The sequence below is a fragment of the Lissotriton vulgaris genome, unplaced genomic scaffold (assembly GCF_964263255.1).
Source record: "Lissotriton vulgaris unplaced genomic scaffold, aLisVul1.2 SCAFFOLD_1047, whole genome shotgun sequence".
NCBI classification, from domain to species: Eukaryota; Metazoa; Chordata; class Amphibia; order Caudata; family Salamandridae; genus Lissotriton; species Lissotriton vulgaris.
Window position 1 is genome coordinate 515896 of NW_028255054.1, and position 18244 is coordinate 534139.

At 41.5% G+C, this 18244-nt stretch overlaps 1 protein-coding gene across 3 annotated transcripts in view; it reads right to left on the reverse strand.

Moving 5' to 3' along the window:
• The window catches only part of PUS10 (pseudouridine synthase 10), a 342171-nt gene that overhangs the window by 283700 nt on the left and 40227 nt on the right, over positions 1-18244 (reverse strand). Inside the window, exons 2-3 of one of the 3 annotated variants that reach the window (XM_086951846.1) lie at positions 9320-9456; positions 6616-6882 (exon numbers count right to left, since the gene is read on the reverse strand). In XM_086951846.1, coding sequence (XP_086807972.1) covers positions 6616-6882; positions 9320-9445 — 393 coding nt within the window. In that variant the 5' untranslated portion in view covers positions 9446-9456. Of the gene's footprint in view, positions 1-6610; positions 6883-9319; positions 9457-18244 lie in introns of those variants that run through there. The other 2 variants (XM_086951845.1, XM_086951847.1) reach the window with 2 other exon arrangements.

Here is an 18244-nt window from a genome sequence, read left to right on the forward strand (position 1 = left end):
GGTTGGATTGATTCTATAATTATTTGTATCAATGGATCTCTTACACAGTGGTCTGTCAATTTGAGATTTTACATTAACTGTCTTCAGTAATTCCATGTGCTATTTATCCTTTGATGAAGGAGTCCTAGGCGAACTATTGTTTTGTATATTCATTATCATCTACTTCAGCGCAACTCTTGTTCCCTCAGATTAGCTTCCTAAACTGTAGTAACATTTCTCTTTCCCTTTCAGTTGTGAGCCACTGTACTGTCCCTCACAAGAGCATCATCATTTGAAAGCGACCTTCCTCCACAATTCAGCGTACATGGTCTTAGCCAGTGCTTTCATAGAGCAAATAATAAGCATGGCCATGGCCTCTACTTCTCCCTTCTCCGTGGGCTAACAGTAAGAGATCTAAGTAGGACATCACTCCTGTTTGATTATAAAATGTGGATATTGTTTCTGTGCTAATCTCTTAACTGAAATAGAGTGGTAAACTGTTAAGCCTTTTCTTAGGGTCCCGAGGCATCAGTGGTTATTTGTTGAACAATTTTTTATTCAAATAAAAACACAAAACATTAATTTTTTTAATATATATATTCACACAGCGTGGTAAAGTGCATTCGCCTTCAAGTTAGTCCCTTTCATTTCCAGCGCTTTGCTAGGTCCCTTCACTCTCCCCAAACCAATACTTCATTCATGTTCATTTTCCGTGTCTTATTGCCCTTTCGGCTTAATTAAAGGTAGCTCATCCATGGGGCCATCCTTCCATGTTTGTTCACCACAGTTTCAATGTAAGGGTCTCTGCACTGTTCTACAGCTTCAGTATGTCTCTGTTTAATAAAGGGAGACCAATATTCTACAGTACCGTATTTTCCGGCGTATAAGACGACCCGGCGTATAAGACGACCCCCTACTTCTCTTGATTAAATGTAGGTTTCGTCCTATACTCGCCGTATAAGACTACCCCCACTTCCAACACTTCCAAACATTATGTACCGGTACTGTATTGCCGGCGGGAACCTTCTGCAGTCCCCTTTCAATGCCCATGAACTGAGGAGATGACGTAGGGTACTGACGCTCCTCTCCTTCCAATGAACGTGAGGTTTATGGCCACATCGGAAGGAGAGAGAGGCGCCAGATCAGCGCATATGCCGCTGTGTCTCTAGGCTGAACACGCAGTGAGAAAACCGAAATGCCCCGTGAGACCCTCTCCTATCGGCACTACGGGACTGTAAGTAACTGTGCACAATTTTTGATTCATGTACCGGTAACGTTCTTGTTCTGTTGTAAATGTAATTTTCTGTTCATGTATCATTACCGGTCCTATTGTGAAGCGCGCAGACACCTTCGGGTAAAGTCCGCGCTATATAAAATTGCATACGGAGGTTCGTGGGTGCTGACTTGGTTCTACTTAATCTTTGCTTCAAATTCAAAGTCGGTGGAGCGTTGCTTCCACTCGTAAAACTTTGGTATCCGGCGTATAAGACGACCCCCGACTTTTGAAAACATTTTAAGGGGTTAAAAAGTCGTCTTATACGCCGGAAAATACGGTACTTGTTGCATTTAGGTGGAGCTTAACAGTATAGTCTCTGCTCAATTTTCAATCTCATTACCCAAGGCCAGAGACAAATGGCCTACCATCTCCATTCATAATTTGGGGAATTCCCATACTTCGTAAAAAAAATGTAACGTCTACCCGCATCCTCTTAGTACTAGGTCATCTATCCTGAATTTAATTTTTATTTTATTTTATGGATTATTCTGTGCAGCAGCTTCATCCTGAACCAGGTCCAGATTGAGCCACTGCGCTTGAGTACAATAGTGATTATTTGCACTGTGGAGCTTCCATTGGTCCCAGCTCTATCCACACCAAGACGCCAGGCATTTCCGCATCGTTCTTTCATAGTAGGGATTGTTGTTATGTTAATACACTATTCTGTATCGGTGCTGAATGGTCTCCACCTGTTGCTTATGTTTTAATATGGCATGTTTTTGTTGCAGTTACTTGAACACTTGCATATCTGCCAATGAGTATTCAAAGTGAAACTGAATCCATTCAGCATGTGACTTAACCACATCCGTGCGGTGCAGATTTACCCCCAGTGCTGGGCCCCAATGCAAATGGGTGTGGTCATGACGGAACGGTTCCGTCATGAGCACAGCTCGACCGATGCTCATGACGGAACCGTTCCGTCATTAGCATCGAAAGCACATTCGTTGAACAAACACCCCTTAATGTGGAGATTCCAAAAAGGTCCTAATACCTAAACCCATATAACTATGTTAATTGCCTCAAAGCGCAATCTATCCTCAGAGGTGTGGCCTTGGTCAGGGAGTTCCCCCAGTCCAGTCTTAGGATGCTATTTTCATCACTGTCTTCCTGTGCCCCAGAAATAGGTGTGAGGTCTTCCCTTCATAGTATACCCTTGATCACCCCTCTTTCCCAAGTGCATGTCATTCAAACCTCAATGAGGGCGCCTGCTCTGGTGCCAAAACCTTCTCCCAATAATATTTTGCAGATCCAGTAGTACAATCTCGCCTCATACATTCCCCTGCTGAGCATTGCCAGACACATTCCTGCAGTGCCTTATTTTCATAAGATGGTGCAAAATATCCCATCTATCTTTTGTATTTTAAAAAACTTCTAGTGGTGTCCATTATAGTGTGTTTGTGTGTATGTATGAGAAACCAGGGAGCACAATCATTTAGTAGAGAGCCGCAAGTAAAAGTGAAAGTTCCGCGATATTTAAACATCTTAACCAAACTTCACTATTACCCTCAATAGGTTCGATGCCAGGAGACCTTCCCTGTCTTTTTTCACACATGTAGAAAAATAGCTAAAACCCAGATTCCACTTCTTGAAAGGATGTATAGATTTTATCTTTGAATTTTGGGAGTCTACCAAACACCCTAAAAACCTCAAGCAGTCTTTCAATGGATTGCCAAGTATATGTTTATGTTTATGTTTATGTTTATGCGATTTTTATAGCGCGCAACTACCCGGGGGTGTCTCGGCGCTCAGAATACAGAACCATCACTGTGGCAGAAAATTATACTGAAAAAAAAACAAGTTTTTAGTTTTTTTCTGAAGCTGATGAGAGTGGGGGCGGTTCTGATGTGAAGGGGTAATGAGTTCCAAAGTTTGGCTGTGGAAATAGTGAAGCATCTGTCACCCCAAGTGGCCCTTTTAGTACGCGGGACTTTCAGCAGATGAGCTGAAGATGAGCGTAGTGTTCTTGAATGTTCAAGCGGGCAGAGTGCATTTTTAAGAAACTGTGGGCCTGAGTTGTTAATGGCTTTATATGCAATGCACAGTGCCTTAAATTTTGTCCGGCTCATGATTGGGAGCCAATGCAGCTGTCGAATGTAAGGGGAGATGGAGGTGAACTTAGGAATGCTCAGTAAGATTCTGGCTGAGGCATTCTGGACTAGCTGCAATCTGTTGAGGACTTTTTCCTGGGCACTTAGAAGAATGGCATTGCAGTAATCTGTTTTTGAAAAAACCAAAGTGCTGATTAGGGTTTTGCCGGCCGACGAGGGGAGGTATGGCATCAGGTTCTTTATTTTTCTCAGGATGTAGAAGGATGAGGAGACCACGGAATTGACATGTTGTTGGAAAGTCATTTTATTGTCAAATATGACTCCAAGGTTACGAACCTTGGTGACAGGTTGAGGTGGGGCTCCCATCTCGGGTGGCCACCATAGGGGGGACCAGATTGGTTCCAGTTTCCCGAATGTCATCACCTCTGTTCTGTCAGAGTTTAATTTGAGACAGTTAGATGATATCCAGGAACTGATTGCCCGCATTCCCTCTTGAAAATTTGCCGCAACTGATGTACCATTGTTGTGTACAGATAACACCAGTTGAGTGTCATCAGCGAATGTTTTAAGGGCAATTCCGTAAGATTTTATTACTCTCGCTAAGTCCGAAACATAAATGTTAAACAGTGTCGGACTTAGCGAGGAGCCCTGTGGAACTCCGTAGGGAAGGGTAAAGGTGTGGGAAGTGTACTGATCCATTTTTACTGTCCAACTTGCCATGGGGCTGAAGAGCTAATGGTAACAAGAGTGCAACATTGGTGACAGGGGCAACTTGGCCTCATGCCTCTTTCTAGGTGGATGATATCTGACTGCTCCATTGGCTTCTTACTTGGGCAATGATATTGCCCTTAATGAGGTACACTTTTAGTCTGGTTTCCAGTTTTGTAAATGAACACAATAGTGGATAAGTGCTAATTGGCTGACAATATCTATTATTTCCTTGCTGTTTCGAACATTTGAAGCACAGAGCCCTTAGTCTTTCTCGATATACACAAACAGAGTTCAGTGCATAGACGGTTTGGGCCAGTGCCTTCCCGCACTGGAGCTGGGTCGCAACCTCAGCTACCTCTTCTACTTTTAAATATAGCTATAGTGACTCTCTGTTCACATTTGTCGGCTTTAAAGCATTTAACTTCGCAACAAAGTCACAGTGATCAGTCTCTTACCCTTCACTAGTGCTGCAGGACTGAAAGAAGACATGAACGTTTGTGCCACCTTCATATTTAATTTTACTATCTCCTCCTCCTCAGCATTAACTACTTGCCCAATCCACATAGTCCCCCATCCCTTTTTCTAAGTCACACTAATACTTTTTCCTGCCTGCTGCTTACCTCACAGAGCCCTTTTTGGGTACCCAAGACTTGTGATTTTCTTCATTGCCTACTAGAGCTTGATATTCAGCTCTCGTTGCCCAAATAGACAATTTCATGAGAGTCCAAGTCACATGTTCATATTGGGCCTTGGCTTTCTGTTTACATATGCTTTCCACTTACCAGCCACAACTGACATTTTTTGCCCCCTCACCACTTTTATTAAACACCTGTACAATATCAGTTTTGAAATTACTTGCACTACATTACCTATGATAAGAAATTCTCAGTTGTTAACGGTGGACCCTAGGACATTTGTTGCCCGTTTAGATGCCATTCTACCCTTGTGGTTACCCAGGTGTGCTTCCTGCTGCCGAACCATATCCAGCTTGGTGCGGTCTAGCCCTTCTGTACCTCATCCCTGTTTTATTCCATTTAAGTTCCAGGAGACAATTTTGAGTTAATCGTGTCATGCATTGGCAATGCCCTGAAGCATCCAATGAGTAAGAGGCAGGTATTAAGCGATTATACTTTGCCATCTGTACCTTCCCTGCTGCAGATATGAAAAACAATTTGTTAACTGAAACCAAAAACCTGAAAACGCCACCTATGATTTCTGTGTAGCAGGCCTTCAAATACTTGCTAAACTAATGCATAATGTAATATGCCTGTCACCCCCAAGTTAACTCTGATAATACAAATTGGCGTCCTTTTGGATCAAAGTGCCAAACACTGGTATAGACAATTACCACCTCACCCAGCTGTTTGAATCTTAGTATAATTTGTACTTAGGCCAGCCATCCTCAAGTACCCACTTCTCACTTCCCTCACTCTAGCTTCAACTAGGCTTCGTTGTATTTGGAATCCATATAAATCTGGGGTTTCACCAAAAGTCACCCCCTTGCTCCCCATCACTTGGGGCAATCAGATTGTGCATTGCTAGATGGCAGATACCCCATTTTGACATAATACTGACCTCAGTTTCCTTACATATTTACATACCAGGTTCCCTTCTTGGCTTGGCCATTGTCCAGTCATATCAATCTCACAGTTCTGTAGGAAAGCCCTACATACTCCACTCATTCAGAGACACTCCAACCCTCCATTGAATATTTATGTTTGGGAGCACGTCATGTCAAGTAATACAGACATGTTACAAACGTCATAAATACAAATATAATTAAAATAGGCAAACCACCTACAATTCCATATCTTTGGGGCCCTTCACACACACATGGTAAGGACCAATAATTCTCAAAAATGACAATTAGGATTGGCTAAACTAAATGAGCAAGTACGAAAAGAACAGTGCATCATTAGAAAACTGTACTGCGGGATAAAAAGCTCTACGTCTGTTTTTAGAAAAACAATTAGAAATAAAAAGAATTTTTTTGTATGAAAATGACAGCAAAATTAATATTATAGTTCCTATGGTTTCACTGAAGTGTATAGCATTGTTAATGTCTGTCAGTGTATTCTCTGATGCAAGCCAGTAATGGAAAACGGTGGATATTCAAATTTCCTGCTTAGAGCTTTGGAACTTGGGCAATCCAAGTACTTTAAAGGCCTAGTTCTGAAGTCAATGTAGAGGAGCTGAAGGATTAGCCACTTTAGACACGCAAGGTAAGGATTCCCCAGAATACTGTGGCGTAGGCCTAGAAAATTGAATACCTTGTGTTGAAGGTAGTGCATAAAAGTATGTTTGTTAATGTGCACAATCAAAATGTGTTATTTAACTCAAGTTATGTGTTTGTCCTGTACAGTACAACAGGCTCAACAACTCAATTCAGCAAAAAGCAAGCAACCTGTTCAAAATGAGAAGCAGAACACTTTAATCCTTATCAAACTGCATTAACCGTTAGGCTAAAATAAGCTGTCTATGTATGCCTTACTACTGTAAGAAAGTCAGAAAATACCAATCAGAAATGAATCAGCTTTTAACATGAAACATATTTGTGTCCTGAAAAGGTTTGAGAAGGCATATGGAAAATGGAAACCTTACCCTTTTCACAAAATCCTCCCCACAAAACTCTTGAAGTATTCCCAAACAGACGTTGCAGGTTGGTTGATGATTGTTTTCCATAACATTACTCTTGTCCACCACTGGTGGAGTTTCAGTGTTGCTGTTGCTCTCATTACAAGTCGCTTCTTCTGTGCTTTCACATCTGATTTTCTTGCTTGGTGGGCCATCTGCTTCTACTTTATCTTTCAAGCACTGTTCCAACCCTTGGTGAGGTGCCAGAAACGACTGAAGATCCCGAGCCAAATCCTATGCCGTAAGAGGGAGATTAGTTTAAGTCACTCACACACAATAGGATAATTCATAATGATCGGTCCAGTATGCAAATATGATCAAGGGTTTCCATATTATTACTAATGTGTGGACACATTACACACACGTGAATTTCACCTAGATATATAAGTGTGCAAACAAAGCGGAATATGCTAGATCTATTCCATCTGTTTCCGCTTACTTGGATATGAAAGATGAAGTGGTTTGGGTCTATCAATACTATTTAACATCTGTACCTTCCTGGTACCAGAGATTTCTTCTCACTAGATTCAGGTTAAGCATTTTTCACCACCACCTAGTCTCTTTTCCTCAAAGTAGCAACTGGCCTACACATATGCCCTCTTGTCCCTGTGATAGTATTTCACAGCAGAGCACCTTACAAGTGCTGTTTTTATGTCGATTTTATTCACTTCCACGTTTGCACTTTATTAAACCTCTGCTGAGGAAACAGGATATAAGAAATTGTATACCTGTAGTGCACTTTCTGCAAAGGTTTGAGAATTAGTTTCTTTGTCTTTCTGTCTATAACTTCTTAACCCCTTCGATGCTGATGACGAGCTCAGCTCGTCATCAGCCACGGGGGGCGTGTGCGTATGACGAGCTAAGCTCGTCATGTAACGCGGCTTTTGTAAAAAAGCCGTGCAGCGCAAAAATGACCGCCACAGCGATGCGGTTAAGTAATGTAATCAGTATTAGAAGGCAAATCAGTATCAGCATTGAGTCAGACTCATAACCATGTTAGTGTTCCCTACAATGTATTTCATAGTATACTGAGATACTATATTGTATACTTATTACTGGCCCTGCAATTTTTGTTTTTCTTCTTGAACTGTTATGATTTAATCCAAATCGAATAAAGTATGATAGATGATGATGATTGAAGATCTGAAACTAAATCCTACGCAGTACTAGGGAGATTGGTTTAAGCCATTCACACACAATATGATGATTCAGAATGATCTTGCAAATTGGACATAGGTTTGCATAATATTGCCACCACATTTTTTATTTTTATTTTTTGTCCTCGTACATGCCACCAGAAGATGATTGCTCTAGATGGGATCTTTCTGTGCCTTCCACACAAACAGAATTGGTTTCCGCCCCTTGGATATGTGTGTGAGCAACAGAGTTCACCCAGAGGTAGGCTGTCTCATTGTCCAACTCCTATTTACCTTCATGGACCCATACATGTACCAGGGAGGACCGGACCACAAACCTCTGGCATAATCATTGGACCGTAGTTATTTCTTCAACCAGGCCTCGAGTACCGACCAGATTTTATTAGCACTTACTCCGCCACAGGCCATATCTGACTGGCTGACCAACATGATGTTTTTTAAACAATCAGCAAATCTAGGTGGGGCTACCGACTTCCATTCTCCACAGATTTCCCTTCTAGCGATAACTATCACATAGAACAGGAATTGAGAAGCGCATCATTCATAAGGTAGCCCGGTGGTAGGCCAAAGAAGACCAGTCTAGGGCAACAGGTGATTGGTGATAACAGGACCTCCTCCAAAAAACCACATGGATACATTCGACACACGTAAATTCCATGTAGAAATGCAAAAGTGCACAAACAAAGGGGAATATGAGGAATGATTAAGGAAATGAAACGCAAATTTTGTTACCACCAACAAATCTGTAACAATTTGAGAATCCATATCTAACATGCGAGCACCTAATTTTCATCTAAATACATCTGGCCTTAATAACACTTGTGCAAGTACATCAATGAAAATTCAGCATGGTTGGATTCTTTTCATTTAACCGGAGTATGAAAACATATTACATAAAGGAAAATTAATAGAATAATTTAAAGAATCAAAGGGTTTTCATTTTTTTCAACCTCTATATAGACTACTTACATTAAGCGCACAGAGAGGTTTGGGAAACTGAGCTTAAGTCACTTTTGTCTGTGAATATCATGTGTATAAAGGTGTACTCTATAGAATTCACACTAGGCATATGGCACAAGAGAATGAACAAGAACAGTTGAACTATGTATACTAATTTTTGAATTGCTCCCATTTACTTTCTGTGGTAACCATTCTACCCCAAAGTGCATTGATTATAGTAAAAGTCAATAAAACGCAATACTTAATAGTCTTTAACAGCTTGGTGTACAAAGAGGATTTTTCTAATGTTGCCAATAACTTAGTGACAAAGAAAAAACGTGGTTTACGTCTGTTCTTCTCTGTAGTTAAAGTACTGGTGTTGTGTGAAAATCTACTACTGAATGCAACCCTAATGTGTAATTGCTTGGTTGCAGACATTTTACACTGTAAGACATCAGCTACAGACATCGAAAAAGGAAAGGGAATTCTGCATAAATGAGTGTGCTGATGAAAAGGAAGCACCTAAGGAAGTGCAGTAACAGCCTTGATTTAAAACGAGGAATGTATTCTGAAACCTGATATGAACTAGCATACTGCGCTTGCGTTGCAACACCACAAAATCGGAGGATGCATCGGGGGCAGGTGCCAGAGGTCTGCAACATCTGCGCAATGGGTCGATCCTTCTCCTTCAGCACAAACATGGTGAGTCAGTCTAAAGATGGAAAGAAGATGGATTAGTCTCAAGATGTGGCACAAATATAATCAAAACATGGCAAAGTAGAACTCCCATGTATATGCACCCGTTTTGTCAATTTCTTGTAGCTGGGAATAATATATGGTTTATTGTATAACCGTACAAAAAAAATCCAAGCTTTGTTTTGTTTATATGCTTTTATACCCACATTCGTTCTGATGATTAACTCAGACATATCAAATCTTAAAATAATATATGAAACCTATGTCTAGAATCTGAAAATGAATAAGCAGGGTGATTGATTACGATGGCTAGACAAAAGTTACAAAAACCAAATGCAAATATAATTATTGTTTACAATAATTCAGTCTCTTTTTGCTTTCTATAAGATTACAAAATTGTCTTTACAAAGATTAAATTATCACAATTTTCTACCGACTCAAGTGCCCCAAATCAGAATTGCCTCATGGTTCATGATCTCATAACCTTTTACAAGTGCAATGAAGAGAGTTATCAGCATCTACACCCCTAAAATACAGAGAAAAACGGATAGGAGGCACTTCCTCTTAACAAGAAGAGGAATTGAAACTTAAACAATAAAAGGCGTAGATAGGCCTAGATTTAGCAATTGTACCTCCAATCGATTAATATTATTGACCGTCTGAGCTAAGGATTTTTTACTGGATGGACTTCAGGGGGCTCTGCAGACCCGGTTCTGAGTGATATATACAAGAGGCATGGCCTAATTGTTTCCTGACTTCCTGAAAGACTTGGGGTAGGATATAGCCTCTGAAGAGGCTTTCTGTACTGCCTTAAAGAGGTGCTGACCTGTCCAGTGTGAAGAGAAGCCAGCCGGCTCCTGGCTGATCAGAAGTCCTGCACAAGCCCACATTCATTAAACAGCTGCATGAAGGTTACCACAATGCACTGCGATGTCTTGCAATTCTGCTCACTAGAACTCAAAGAATGGCCTGGGTCATGGTACTAAAGAATCATCTCAGTATTTATCTCTAACATGCTTTATCTTTGAGTTCTATCCAGTTGGGCTGCACAGAACGTAGATTTTCTTTTTAAAGTGCTCGCAGGTAAGCATAGTGTTGATATTTCAAGGTGGCTTAAGTGAGCATGCCATCACAGACATTCAGTATCCCTGGTGCCAAATAGAGCTGACATTTCTAGGCACATTACTTTAGTTTTGTATTAAGTTGCGTCACCCTGGTTTTGTGGCTTCTGTATAGCGCCCAAAACTCTGTGAATCTCTTCTTCGCACTTAGCATCTCGATGATCCTCCCGGAAGTTATGCATAGTTTTGGCCATGTGCAGATTCTTCTCATCAGGGTTTTTTTGACTGGCATACCATTACAAAGTAATTTATTTTGCTAGACACTGAATATTTTTGTCATTCAGCTTGCTTTGTGTAGAGATACTTGTGTGTAATATCAGCACTGGTGTCTCTATCATGGTGTTTGTCTTTTTGTCTTTGCACCCTTTAACTTATCTTGCCAGCTCTTGTATTGACTTCCTCATTTATTTGTAGGGTGGTAAAGGCCAGCCCCATGTTGAACCCTCGTGTTTGGACAGCTGCAGGGGCATTTCTAGTGTTCTTAGTGTTAGCTGTCTTACTTTTGAAGGGGGAGGCTTGGAAAATCTCAGCTGGACATGGAACGCAGTAAGGTATTCATTGCCTAATTTATTTTATTTATTTTCAGAATTATATAGCATGCAACAGATACCGAGGTTTCAGATGACTTCAAATGAGGAAACACTTGAAAGTCAAACATATCATATCATGTAATGTATTGTCACATGTTAGACTGCAAAACTTTTACACATGAATTAAACAGTATAAGGTCATACATTTTCAATTCGCATTTAAAATGGGCCAGACATAATAGTTACATAAGGAAAGAAATATAACATGTGTAAATCTATGCTAGGTACTGATTTGGCAGACTTATAGAAGAGAACCTGCAACTGTCAGGTATGTTGTCATCCTTAAGGAAACAGTTGGAACTGTTGGTATTGGATTTCCTTTCAAATTCCTCAGAAGAGGGTCTGCGCTTATATTCGGAGGAATCAGGCTTCTAGTTTTAAGAATGCTGCTTAAAAACGATTGGAAAATGGTACTTACTTCTTAAACTAAGATCATTTTAGCAACCTGGATTCAGAACATCATAAAGTGTGGCTACAGCCCAAGGTGGTAATTTTTTGTGTCAAGTATGTGAATGTGCTCTGGTCCATAGCTTTGTGCTTGATGAAGGCCATTTTGGATATGTTTTACACTAGTGTACAAAGCCAGTTGAGAGCAATGAGGACTGTGGTGATATATTGAATGTATTTCACTTCTGAGGCCAGTCTTGCAGTTGTGTGCAAGGTTATCTTAAGTGAAGCTGGATGGATATTGTGAATATCTGTGAACAAAGTTAAGTCTTGACATGACCAGAGATTGTACCACAGTTTTAAATTGTAATTCAGATAATACGGGTCAACATCAACAAATGATTAAACTGGTATAAACCAATGTCTGCAATGGAGGATATGTGTAAATAGTGTTTTATATGAATTGGTGTTTAATCGGCACTTATGTAGTTTGTGCCATCTTTCCAATGGAATGTACTGCTTTACCCTTTTGGTGTTCTCATGGGCACAGGCTGTACAGTTTCAACTAATCTTTCTGGTTATTAGGCATCTGTAGTTCGCGATCTTTTCTACACATAGGTTCAAATTTTTATCTAGTGAGACACACGAAGCTCAGTCCATTCAATGGTGTGAGTTTTAGGTCTAGTACATGTATAAGTCCAGCCATAACTGCGCCAGAATAGAGTATAATGGGAAGAGATTAGCAGGAATTTGGACTTCCATCGGTTTCAGATCAGATGGTGAAAAGCAGACATCATTCAAAGTCATTTAGAGTTTACACCTAGAAGTAATAGGTCTTCTGGAGAGCATACTTTTAGGTATACTGAATAGTACCGCCAAGGAAATGTGCAAGATTACAAAGTGTGGTCAAAGGTTCAAGGTACAGATTTTTTTAAAGTTGGAAATAAAATTGGGTTTTGTGGCTTTCCACCGCATAGAGTAGAAAGTTCAGAGAAATTATTTTACTATTTTATTTCTTAGAAGCAGCTTTCCAGGCATGATGATAGCAGCTCAGAAAACTGTGCCATTTATACCATGCTATCCAAAAGGGTTTGCAGAATTTTGAGATTCACTGTTTCAAATGCTGCTTATATGTCAAGGAACATGAGTAGACATGAGTCGCCTTTGCCTGGTGAGCATCGTGCATAATCAGCAATTTGAAGTATGGCTGCTTAATGCTACAGTCACGTGGTCGCTAGAGTCGTTGTCGACATCTTTAAGTTAGCATGAGCCTGGTAGCCATGAAGCTGCTTTTGCGCACGACATTACATGTCTTTATTTTTGCAAGAATCTGTTTATGCCTTTCACATGAGAACTTCTGCTGTGCTGCTTCTCTGCCCGTTCCTGGAGTTTAGTTTGAACTTGTGAGCAAGGTCGATAAACACTGACTTATTCTGTTCTGGTCAGGCCCTACCAATTACACAAAACATACCAATGCAGCTGTTTCTGCTGGAGAATCGTACGTTGATATTATGGGGATGTAATGGGGTCTGCTGACAAAGCCCAGAGATCTTCTATTATATAATAATACTTCTGCTTACCAAGGGGAGGGTGGTTAGGCCTTTTAGTCCGTTATCTACTGCCTTTATAAAATGACATTGCCCTTTATGATATATGGCCTTGCTGCAATGCTAACTGTATTGATATTATGCATTTTGCTGCTAGTGGTGGCTCATATGCTGCATTTTAGAGCACGTTCGTTAAAATAAATATTTTAAACTATTTTCGTATCTGGCGGATCTTATTGAGGACAAGTACAAGAATGTGAGCAAAAAGGTGTGTCTTGTTACCGCAATTCCTGAGAGATCCGGGAGTGTTGTGTTCTGGGGTGTCTCATTATTGCATTATTACTGAGAGTGAGTGAGACACTATAGCTAGTCGGTCCTGGGCTCGTGAGCACTAAGGTTATAGGAAGGCTTAGCCCCTATACACCGAGGTTCCATAATCTTGTGCATAGTTCTGTGTATGTGCAGAATCCCTGCAAAATGGCACCCAATGTTTGGTCTGGTACTTATAAGACCCCCGAGTAGCGCTTGTGCTTGTTCGCAATACCCTCTCATCAATAACCGGAGACGTCCTTGGTGTGAGGGATTCCCCTCCTATACTAGAGATTATAGGTTTTTTAAGCTTGGATTTTAAAAGGTTTTGTTTTTTCTTCTTGAAAACCCTTTGTTGTTCTACCATTTTCCTTGTTTTCCTCTCGCTTTAGATAATGGCTATTGCTGCTCATAATCTCGCAGCACTGACTGCTCATTTGACGCAACATGAAGTCCCAGTTGCGGGAGCAACCATTATTTTTGTGGTTGGAGTGAACGCTGCTTTTCGCTTCATGGTTTTTTATTCTTAGGTGAAGTTCCGGGTGGTGGATTGGAATTATAATTTCTTTCATGAATATGAACATGCTGCGGTTCCCCAGAATTATAGACCGTATCGGTCTCTTGAACGTCCATTGTCAGCCTGGGAGAACACCATCTGGTTTAATGGTGCCCTACCTCACCCTATTACAGTGGTCCGTTTATGCCCTTTATTGGTCGACGGGGCCACATGGCCCTTTTTGGCGGGTTTTACACCACACCCAAATTATCGCAGGGTTTCACAAGCAGAGCTGCGGGAATTGCATGAATCTTTAGTTCATATTCACAGAAGTGTGGTGCAATATATGTCATGCATGATCCAGGTGGCTCCGGCTGGAGCCCCTTCTCAGCAATCAGGACAGGGAGGCATGGTAATTAGCCCCATCATGAATAATTCTGTGATGGGAATGCGTCCTCCAACTAGAGATGATTTGACGTTCTGGTTAGCTGAGCGATTTGGGCAATTCAAAGCTGTATTTCCCAATAGTACTCCTTTGGATAAACACAGGATCCTTACAAAGAGTTTACCAAAAGGTCATATTCCCAATTTAGCTGATTGCATCATCTGGGGGAAGGTGTTTGCGGCACTGTATTCTCTATTCTTTGGCACCTCCTTCATGACAGTGCTTAAGAAAGTTCAAGAGGAACACGGGCGGAGGCCGCCCTGGAGTTGGGGATGAGACTGGTTTGGGTAATCCCTATAGTCTCTGATATGATATTAGCCAATATAGAAGTAGAAGCGGTTAGTTTGCAAGTGAGTCAGCTCCTTGAGGCAGTAGCAGACGTTGAAAAACAACGCAAATTGCCTAAGATTATCGCTATGGTGTATAAAGCATTAGGGCGTAATCATTTGGGGAATAAACCTTTTACTCAGACTTAGAATAAACCCCCTATCAAGAAGGAGGGGCATCCATTATTTCCTAAAAATAATTGGAACAAGAGTAAACAACAACAACAGAAGCAAGGTTTGCATGCTGGTTCAGCGACACCTGATGCTTCGGAGTGTAGGTATGATTTGCGTGACCGCTCTAAGCTTAAGACACCAGAGAGGTTTCAGGTTTCGGATTCTCGTTCTCCTGGTTCCCTGCAGGACTCGTCGGATCAACAATGGAGGGGAACATCAAGACCGTTGAAAAGGCGAGACCACGTAACAACGACGTGATCTGTCACGCCAGTTTGACATAAAGGCAAAACCGGAGGGACAACTTCCATATCATGCCCAGTTTCAAAAGAACAAAGTTGCCGCTTTAACAGCGTAGTATGCTTCAGACGGTAAGACCCCTGCATCTCGATTGAAGATGGGCTGTGACACTCGACAATGCGGCAGAAGATACCATAGTACGAGAGGTTCTCCGTCCTTGTCTGGAGGCAAGAGCAACTGACACATTCATTACTGTGGAAACAGCTGATACAAGACTTGCACCCACTGATAGACTTCATAAAATAGTCCTCCATATTGACGGTGATATACAACATACAATTAAGGGTATCGTTTGGGATAATCTTACCTCGTCCTATGACATTTTGTTGGCGGAGGCGAATTGACCTCCATTTGTTTTAGCTTCTTCCCGAGGTGAGCACGTGATATTTCAGAGTTTTTCGTGTCACGTCTCTGAAGAGACTAAACAGGCTTATGCATCGGAATGGGCTTTAGCCCTAGTGCCAGCTGTGTATTGCAATCAGGTGGGCTGGGAAGAGATTAACCGGCACATGAGATCCCGTTGCAATCAATGCCACAGCCTCAGGCACAGTATCCGATCAGACGTGAGGTGAAAGCGTCTGTTAGTAACATGTTGGCCCAGTTTAAATATCAGGGTGTAATTGAACCCTGTGTTCCATCAATGAATAATCCTCTCTTTCCAATATCAAAACCGGATGGTTCATATTGCGTAGTTTTGGTTTATAGAAATTTGAACAGTCATGTTCGTACGTTTGCTGTACAAAACACCCACAGCTCTGCGTCAATAAACAATATTGCCCGGAAAAAATATAAAACCACTTTGAACATTTCCAATGGATTTTACAGTCACAATTTGGCTCCTGAGAGCCATGACTGGACCACATCTACTGTGGTCGGCAATCAGAAAAGATTTACAAAATTGCCCATGAGCTATAAGAATAGCCCTGGTGCGTTTGCTGCGCATGTTGTGTCAATTTTACACAACATAGATTCTGATGCTTTCTCTTACGCCAACGAAATTTATTGGACTGATGACGAATCGATACAGCATCTGGTGCGTGTTGACCGCATCATATTGTCCTTAGCAGACTTAGGGTACACATTTAATTTTGCTAAGTCTCATATCGCCTATTTGGCGGTACTCTTTTTAGGTTACAAACTCAACATTGAAGGGAGGGGCTTAGCCCCCCACTTTCTGCAGAAATTTGCTCAATTGCAGCCTCCTTCTACTCTTAAGAAGTTACAATCTTTCCTGTTTTTTTTTAATTTCGGGAGGACATACATTACTGATTTTGCTCAGCGTATCAAAACGCTTTATGCGTTTATATAACCCTCTTTTTCGTCTTCCAGCTGGCTTCCGCAACATACAAAAATTCTTCGGTCTTTGCATTCTGATCTGCTTGCAAATAACTTCTTGTTAACTTGTGACAACACAACTAACTTGGTCATACAGATTGTACCTGGTACAGCGGTTTCATTCACCTGACATTCAGTGAGGAAGATACGGTCCCCATTGCCTACAAATCGCATTTGTACACATTAGTAGAAATGCGTGTTTTCCCCCATTGAGAACATTCTTACAGCAATACAGAAGACGATCCTGAAGGAGCGCTCTTTGGCTCAGGGAAAACGCATTTTTATGGTATCGCCTGTGCCTACTCAAGAGGCAGTTACAAAGGCGAGCGTACCGAATTCTAAAGCCTTACACCTGCACTGGGTTCAGTGGGCGAGTCCTTTGACGTTGGCTGATGTCCCTTTTATATTTGACCCATCCTTGCAGACGCAGGGGTTTTTACAGTACGAACAAGTTCATCCTGCGCCACTGTTTTTGCTTCCCCATGACCAATACAAATGTATAGTTTATACCGACGGATCTGCTCATCTGGACATTGGTTCCAAACATGCTTACTCAGCCGCCTGTGCTATTGTGGCATGCTCTATGGTTGACGGTGTGTTTAAGTCTTCCTTAGTCCACACACAGTCTCTTGCTGACTGCACGGCTCAGTTGGCTGAGCTTCAGGCTTTAGTATTGGCTCTCGAATTTGCCGATCCAAATGTACCTACACTTATAGTGTGCGATTCTTTCTATTGTGTACAGTCCTTTAATGACAATCTCTTCTTTTGGTCTCAAACGATTATCGAGACTCTAAGTGTAGCCAATCAAGCATAAAACACGTTGGGTTCGAGGGGCAGCTCCTAAGGAAATATTGCCGCTCACACGTTATACATACTCTTGGCCATTTGCGTATAGGACCACATGCTGTTGGCAATTCTGACGAGGCAGCCAAATCTGCAGTTGCCACATGTTCAGTAACAGCAGTTACAAGGTCCATGACTATAATGGATAATGAAATCCTGGCAGCTGTAGCTGCTACAAGTGATGGGACGGCTTTCCCCCAAGGTTTCCCTTCTAAATATTCTTATAATTTATCACTGGAAAAAGTTTCCTTTGCTTCCATTCTGTCCTTTGGGGATGGGATGATTCCAAACGAGGACCACAGGCTTACTTTAATAATTGCTGTGCACGAAGGCATGGCATCTGCACATGCTGGAGTTTCTCTTTTGCAGCAGCGTTATTGGTGGCATGGTCTTTATAGACAGACACGTAATTATGTACTTTCTTGCACGTCCACCTCACATGCAGCTATACATCTCAAATCAACCATTCAGATGTATTTAGCTTGATCACTGCGGTCTTTTGACATCCAACACTGCCTATAAAGATATTCTGGTTGCAGTAGATTTGTGTAATAAATTCCTTTGGGTTCGGCCGCAACATAGTGCTGATGCTCAAAATGTCATTAGAGATTTGCGTGGCTTTATTGGAACATTTGCGTGTGCTACCTTCCATTCTGACCAGAGTCCTGCGTTCGCCTTTAAAGCTTAAAAGGATGCAATGAGGTCGCTGGGGGTGCTATTGCAGTTTTCGTCTCCATTCAGGCCTAAGGGCAAGTCTACAGTGGAGCGAATGAACCCTGGCTTAAAACAATCCTTGACAGCTAGAGCCTTAGGTACTGGCAGGGGTTGGGTGACTCATTTATTTGGAGTTCCACGAGCACTAAATAATCTCCCAAAAAGATCTCTGGGTGGGCGGACCCCATACGAAATGCTCTTTGGCATCAAAATGTTTGTG